General features: G+C 44.8%; 1 protein-coding gene across 1 annotated transcript; it reads left to right on the top strand.

The window, feature by feature from the left end:
- Nucleotides 1–1,235: 1,235 nt before the first annotated feature.
- LOC134442391 (tyrosine-protein phosphatase non-receptor type 1-like) lies at nucleotides 1,236–7,120 on the top strand (the record flags this gene model as incomplete). Its single annotated transcript, XM_063192563.1, is given in 3 exon segments — nucleotides 1,236–1,364; nucleotides 1,367–1,450; nucleotides 6,921–7,120. Coding segments are annotated over 3 exon segments (411 nt in total), but the record flags the coding sequence as incomplete, so codon positions are not given.
- Between the last annotated feature and the right edge of the window lie 959 nt (nucleotides 7,121–8,079).

Below are 8,079 nucleotides of genomic sequence, written 5' to 3'. Positions count from 1 at the left end.
CTCCTCCCACTTTCCTCCTCCACATTGTCTTCTCGTCATGATTGGACATACACTGATCAACCAAGCATTATATTTTCAATATCTTGCAAAAAGCTCACCATTGTTAAAAGTCTTTCTCTCATTTGCAATTGGGATGGGTGAATGAAATATGAAAAACAGTCCCTCAAAAGTTGTTGTGGCCGACGGGCTGGGGAAAAGCTGGGAAACTTTATCGTTTTCTCCATGGAGGAGGGGCCAGGAGGCGGGACGAGGAGACAAGCACAAGTGGAGGAGGCAAGGTCACATATTGGGATGCACCCATGGGGTAGGGTTGGGATATGACCCAGGTTGGATTCAAACCTGGGTGCCCCTGGTCATTGGCCAAGCCCCATAATGTTGGGGGGCTAGGGGCTGCAGGTGCACTCCACCACCACAGCGCCCCCCCCCCCCGCCACACCCCCATTATTAAGACCCCCCCCCCCCCCATTATTAAGATTGTTAGATAATGTTTTCAATGATACAAACTGGTGTTTTCGGAGTTTACTGTAGGAGGAAAGCAAGGCAATTTTTTCATCATTCGTCATGATGAGGCAATACAAGAAGCGTTTTTATTTGATTTAACGTTTATTTGCTCTGGAAATATTCACGGAAGTAATTGAAACTTGAAAAAATATGCCGCATTGATTATGGCACTTGCCAAATCGATTATTGTGTTGTCCTGCTCCACACTGGGATGCATTGACGAATCGATTATTATTGACACTATATTTTAATAATATTATTGTCCACACCCCATCCCCTGTGTTTCCTTCCCCAAACGGGAGAGAAGGAGAGAAGAGAAAGAACGAGAGACGCGGAGAGGAGAGAGGGAGACGCGATATCTAGAGACGCGAAGAGAAGAGATAGAGCAGAGACGCGATATCTTACTATTCGATCTTAATATTTGAGTTTTTCCAATTACTTTTCCACTTCTATTATGTTATAGAGCTAGGGCATTGGGCAGGGGCCATCGATTCAATTCGATACAAGAATGCCCCACGATACGTTACGATGCAATTCAATCGTCAAATACATTTCGATCATTATTATTACACCCATAAGTAATAGGGCTGGGTTCAAAAGATCGATCTGCGACATCGAATCGAATCGGATCGTGGATTCCCAGCCCTAATAAGTAATACATTATTTACATTATTAAGTAATACATTATTTACATTATTAAGTAATACATTTTTTGTTTTTGTTTCCTTCCCCAGACGGGCGAGACGCGGCAGCTGTACCACTTCCATTACACCACCTGGCCGGACTTCGGCGTCCCAGAATCCCCTGCTTCCTTCCTCAACTTCCTGTTCAAGGTGCGCGAGTCGGAGCTCGCTGAGGACACCGCGACCACGGGCCGGCCGTGGTCCACTGCAGCGCCGGCATCGGGCGCTCCGGAACCTTCTCTCTGGTCGACACCTGCCTGCTGCTGGTGAGTCTAAAGGGCCGTACACACACGTTGCTGCTAGTTACTCGCTCAGCGAATGAAGTCAATAGAATGTCAATGTGTTCCAGCGAGACTAGCTGGCGGGTAGGTGAGTACTGTACAAGCGATGCGATGTGGGTGGATCCCGAGTTGAAAATATTTTATCTTCGAGCGAGGCGAGTAAGCGAGTAACCAATTGGAAGACAGAGTTCGGTACTTCTCGCCTGTTCATTGGCGGTTAAAGCCGCGGGAACTTTCAGCGAACGTTCCATGAAAGAGAGGCGAGTAGGCAGTAATTAGCAGCGATGTGTGTGTACGGCCCTTAATGCTGGGGACACATAGCAGGCGAAACGAGCGATTGCTCCAGAGGTGTTGCTCCCTCTGTATCCATATATCCATCTCTCCCTTTGTGTCCATCCATCTCTCTCTCTCTCTCTCTCTCTGTCTCCATCTCTCTCTCTCCCTCCATCCCTCTCTCCCACTGTCTATATCTCTCTCTCTCCCTCCATCTATCTCTGCCTCTTCTCTCTCTCCATCTCTCCCTCTCTCTCCCTCTCTCTCTCCGTCCATCTCCCTCTCTCCATCCCTCCATCCCTCTCTCCCCTAGATGGAGAAGCGTAGGGAGGCCTCGCTGGTGGACATCAAGCGCATGCTGCTGGACATGATAAACTAATCTCTTCATCAATCTCTCTCTCCCTCCATCTTTCTCTCTCTCCTTCTGTCTCCCTCCATCCATCCATCTTTCTCTCTCCCTCTCTCTCTGCACCTCTCTTCTCTCTCTCTCTCCCTCCGTCTGTCTCTCTCTCTCTCTCCATCTCTCTCTTCTCTCCATCCCTCTCTCCCCCAGATGGAGAAGTGTAGGGAGCCGTCGCTGGTGGACATCAAGCGCATGCTGCTGGACATGACAAACTAATCTCTTCATCCACCTTTTCTTTCTATCCCTCCATCCCTCTCTCCATCCCTCCATCTCTCTCCAGGGCTCCAGACTAACTTTTTGCACTGGTTGCACTGGTGCGCCTAAAAAATTTTTTTAGGTGCACCAGCACAAAATTTAGGTGCACCCAAATGTTTTCACTACCCCGTACACACACGCACCTCAGCTTTAAAAAATAAGAATTACAAATAATAACAATAGCAANAATAATAATAANAATTATTATTATTATTATTATTGTTTCTATAGCCTATTTTAAAAGACCTGCAGCCTTTCATGTGCTATAGGCTAGTCTTCCAAATGTGCTCCTTAAAGACATGACAGTAGGCTACCTAACTAACACATCTTGGCTACAAGCAGTTTGGCTGGTAGAAAAGACCAAATTAGTAGCCTTTTAGTCAGTATGTGTTTGACTAGTAAGATCAACATACCAGCCTTTTCTGCAATAAGGCTACGCACACGGCACAAGCACAGAGTTACAATATGAAGATAGATGGATGGATGGATGGATGGATAGATTTGAACAAACCCTGCTAAAAATGTCATGATTTTTAAAATCATTAGACACAAATAGCCTAGCCTATGTTTACAGTGGAATCTGAGGTGAATTGGGTTTTGTCTATTTCCCCGTTTTTGAGCGCTCTCCCTCTGCATAATGATTGTGGTATCTTAGCAAGCGCTACGAACAGACACGACAGCACTAGTGCGCTCGCTCGCTCACTCTCTCTCTCTCTCTCTCCCTCTCTCTCGTGCTGTCTCGAGGTGCATGAACGATGCCTTGCCGACTGATAGATAGGCAGCAGTAGCCTATGTAGCCTGCCCGAGTCGCTATCAAAAAAACTCTCACAGGAGTCCCGACAGACTGCATCACCTGTTGTTTGGCCAGTTCTGCACGCGGCTGAAACGGGCAATTATCCGCACCCGCTTGCGTTTTTGTGTGGCAATGTTTAATATCCGCTCAAGCCATTTAGTTTTTCCCCGTGATTGTGACTCTCTCGTGTTTAAAATATCCTCAAGTCATTTTGCTGTTTTTACCGTGATTGTAACTCTCTCGTCCGTTGCAAAACTCGCTGGCACATGTGAACTCGGATAGTTGAGCAAAGTCGAACATTCTATTCTGAAACGTCGGGCTGCCTGTGAACGAGGAAGGGGGAGAAAGCTACCGGTAGTAGAGCGGAGTTGATGGAATGACCGCATCGACATCGACCGCATTTATTTTTGTGATGGGCAACTACTGTAGAATGACTATTAATTTTATGTCCATTAAAACGGTTGTTTGGTAATTTATTTTGTTCTACTGATGGCTGGTCGCACCGGTGCGCCTAAAAATATTTTTTAGGCGCACCATTGAAAAAAATGGGCGCATATGCGACCAAATTGGTCGCACTCTGGAGCCCTGCTCCCTCCAGAAGCGCATCCTGCTGGACATGACAAACTAATCTCTTCATCAATCTCTCTCTCTCTTCATTTTTATCTCTCTCTCCCACTGTCTCTCTCTCTCTCTCTCTCTCCATCTCTCTCTTCTCTCCATCCCTCTCTCCCCCAGATGGAGAAGCGTAGGGAGCCCTCGCTGGTGGACATCAAGCGCATCCTGCTGGACATGACAAACTAATCTCTTCATCAATCTCTCTCTCTCTTTATCTTTCTCTCTCTCTCCCCTTGTCTCCCTCCCTCTCTCTCCCATTCATAAAAGAAACTATAAGCACTTTAATGAGCAGGCCTTTTTGCATGATCTTTATGACAGTGATCTACATCGTATCGGTGGGATGGTTGATGTTGAATTAGCCTGGGATTTTTTTAAAACTGCTTTTACTAAATTAGTTGATAAGCACGCCCCCATGAGGAGATATCGGGTCAGTGGCAGAGATAATCCGTGGTTTGATGATAACCTGGCAAACCATATCAGGCAGAGGGATAAGGCTTGGTCTCTGGCCAAGCGACAAGGCGATCCTGTATCCTGGAATAATTATAGGGCACTACGAAATAAGTGTACAAAGTTAGTTAAAGCTGCCAAAAGCAACCATTATATGCAATTGATAAACGAAAATTTAAATGACCCCTGTAAATTCTGGAAGTTGATTAAGTCCACAGAGGGAGCTGTTGAAATACCCACACTACCTGAAGTATTAAATACATCTCAAGGTGAGGTTAAAGGGAAGGATAATATTATAAATGCATTTAATGAACATTTTAATATGGCGGCAGAGAAAGTTACATCTCACCTTCCGGTGTCAGGTAACCTTACTCTGCCTCAAAAAGAAATCTCATCCTGTTTTAATTTCGCAGCTATTACACCCTTCCAAGTGTATCAAGCACTGTCAAAATTAGATGTAAGAAAATCCACTGGTGCAGACAAAATTGAGCCCCTTTTTTTGAAGGCCGCAGCAAGTGTGATTGCCAGTCCTATAGCCTCAATATTTAATCTTAGCCTCACAAGTGGTGAAATTCCAAGGTCATGGAAATCAGCAATGGTTCTCCCGCTACTAAAAGGAGGTGACCCCTCATTGCCTGACAATTATCGGCCCATTTCTAGATTATCAGTAACTGCTAAAATATTTGAGTCTTTAGTGAATGAGCAGGTTAAACATTATTTGACTGCAAATGAAAATTTTATCATCTACACAATCAGGATTCAGACAATATCACAGCACTATCACCGCCACTACTTTAGTTTCCAATGACATAATCTCTGCCCTAGATAACAAGAGGTCCTGTGCAGCTCTTTTTGTTGATCTTTTCTAAGGCATTTGACTGTGGTAAATCATGACCTTCTGTTGCAACGACTACAACATATTGGTTTTAGTGACATGACACGGAAGTGGTTTTTAAATTATTTATCTGGGAGAACCCAATGTGTAGCTGTTGACAATAGTAATTCTGCTCTGGTAGGGGTCAAAATGGGTGTGCCTCAAGGGTCAATTTTGGGGCCTATTTTGTTTACTATTTATATAAATGACCTCTGTGTTTGGTCTTGATTTCAGCAAAGGTGCATCTGTATGCTGACGACACTGTTTTCTGTATACATCTGCCCCCTCTGTAAATACTGCAGTTGAGACTCTTCAAACTGCTTTTAGTGTTTTGCAGACGTCTTTGCTAAGTCTGCGTTTGGTCCTAAATGCAAAGAAAACAAAGTACATGGTTTTCACGCGTACCCGCTCATCATTATCTAATGTTGAAGTGTCCACTACTGATGGTACCTTGCTAGAAAGGGTTAAAACATACAAGTACTTAGGGATTTGGCTTGATCAAAAGTTGAACTTTGAATCACATATTGACCATCTTCTTAAAAAGCTTAGACCAAAACTGGGTTTTATTTCCGTTTGAAAAAATGTTTTCCTTTTGCTGCTAGGCTAAGATTGGTCCAGAGTACATTTTTACCCATCTTAGATTATGGTGACATATTATACATGCATGCGTCCACCTCTCTTCTAAAGAAACTAGATGTAGTTTACCATGCGGCACTGCGTTTTATTACAAACGCAAATATGAAAACACATCACTGCGCATTGTATGAAATGGTAACATGGACTTCACTATCACTTAGGAGAAAAAGCCATTTCCTCATTTTTATTGTGAAGGCATTGGTGGGTAAACTCCCATCATATATCAATTGTCTGGTGACACGCCAAACCAGCTCCTATGGCACTAGGTCAGGAAATAAAATGATCTTAAATATCCCTACAGTGCGTACTGAATTAGGTAAGACTTCTTTTAGTTCATATGCCCCACATGTTTGGAATAACCTCCAAAACACATTAAGCTTGGCATCTGTGCCCTCTGTAGAGAGTTTTAAAAATCTTTTAAAAACAACTTTAGTAGAGGAGTGTCACTGCTTTTAAACTCAGTTTTACAGAGGTTTTGTGTGTGTGTGTGTGTGTTTTTATGTCAGATTTTATTAGTTTGTTAGTTCTTACTGTTTAGTGATTGATGTTCTTACTTGTTAGTCTTGTCCAGTGTCTATTTTGTTTGCCCCTATGTCTGATATGTCTTTTATCCTTACGTGTGCTTTTTAAAAAAAAAAAAAAATCTGTTTTTTATGTCATAATATGCATGTGCCTCCACTGTCTTAATGCCGTCTTGGCCAGGACTCCCTGGAAGAAGAGGTTTCTACCTCAATGGGACCTTCCTGGTAAAATAAAGGTCAAATAAATAAATAAAAAAATTCTCTCTCTCTCTCTCTCTCTCTCTCTCTCTCTCTCTGTCTCCCACTGTCTCTATCTTTCTCTCTCTCTCTCTCTCTCTCTCTCTCTCTCTCCATCTCTCTCTTCTCTCCATCCCCCTCTTCCCTCAGATGGAGAAGCGTAGGGAGCCCTCGCTGGTGGACATCAAGCGCATGCTGCTGGACATGACAAACTAATCTCTTCATCAATCTCTCTCTCTCTTTATCTTTCTCTCTCTCTCCCATTGTCTCCCTCTCTCTCTCTCCCATTCTCTCTCTCTCTCTCTCTCTCTCTGTCTCCCACTGTCTCTATCTTTCTCTCTATCTCTCTCTCTCTCTCTCTCTCTCCATCTCTCTCTTCTCTCCATCCCTCTCTCCCCCAGATGGAGAAGCGTAGGGAGCCCTCGCTGGTGGACATCAAGCGCATCCTGCTGGACATGAGACGCTACCGCATGGGCCTCATCCAGACGGCCGACCAGCTGCGCTTCTCATACATGGCCGTCAGGGAGGGAGCCAAGTCCATCTTGGGAGACGGCTCAGCGCAGGTACTGTACAGCTTAGGGCAGGGGTACTCAATTTAAAGTCCCAGAGGGCCAGTTTTTCCAAATTCCTCCCAATGAAGGGCCAACACGAGTCAGGACCCCTGATACAGTCCTTCCCTTGTAGGTCCGTACCTTCACAACACTCTGATGCCAACCCCTCGTAGTCACTTCTGTCTGGAGCCTGCAGTTGGACTGTATGGCCCTGGCAAAACAAGGGAGAAAGAAACCGAAACTGATTGATGTGGGGGCGGGGCAAACGAAACGCTTCTTCCTTCCCCCCTCTTTTTTCCTAGCCTCAGGCGGTCTGGGGCGATGGTCCTGCTGGGGCGATTTCAAAATAAGAGCTGGGGTAACAGCGCGAGCGGTTCGGAACCCCAATAAAAATAATTAAAACAAAAAAAAACATTAAACAGTTTCATAATTATTTTCGAGGGCCACGGGACGCCGCTAATTGAGTATGGGAGGCTTAGGGGCCTTTAACACACCAAGATAAATCTGGGGAAGTGGGGCGGGGACAGAAGCGATCCCTCATACATGGGTTATAAAAGGAGGGAGCCAAGTGCAATCATGGGAGAGGGCTCAGCGCAGGTATGAATTACACCTTTATTTTATTTATTTATTGCCCCGAAAGGGAATTTGTCCTTATTACGTTTTTGGGAGTACAATAAACACTTGTGGACAAACATACATTACAGATAGTACACAAAGGACAAGACAAGACTAGACAAAAAAAAAAAAAAACAAAAACAAAAAACAAAAAAAAAAACTGTCCTCTCTCTTCCCCTCCGTCTCTGTGTCTCTCTTCCTCATCTTCCGTCCTCTCCATGGGGCTCTGTTGTTCCTCTCTCCTCCATCCATCGCGTCTCTCTATATAGGGGGTCTCGGGTCTCTCTCCTCCCCGCCTCCGTCCTCTGTCATTTCTTGGATTTTGTTGCGTTTAGTAAACGGTGGAAGGGGTTATCGAAAAACCCCACCCCCTCGGACCCCCCCCCCTCCCCTC

The sequence above is a fragment of the Engraulis encrasicolus genome, unplaced genomic scaffold, assembly GCF_034702125.1.
Source record: "Engraulis encrasicolus isolate BLACKSEA-1 unplaced genomic scaffold, IST_EnEncr_1.0 scaffold_1502_np1212, whole genome shotgun sequence".
Classification (NCBI taxonomy): Eukaryota; Metazoa; Chordata; class Actinopteri; order Clupeiformes; family Engraulidae; genus Engraulis; species Engraulis encrasicolus.
Note: the sequence above shows the minus strand (reverse complement) of the source record. Positions and strands in the feature narration are given on the sequence as shown.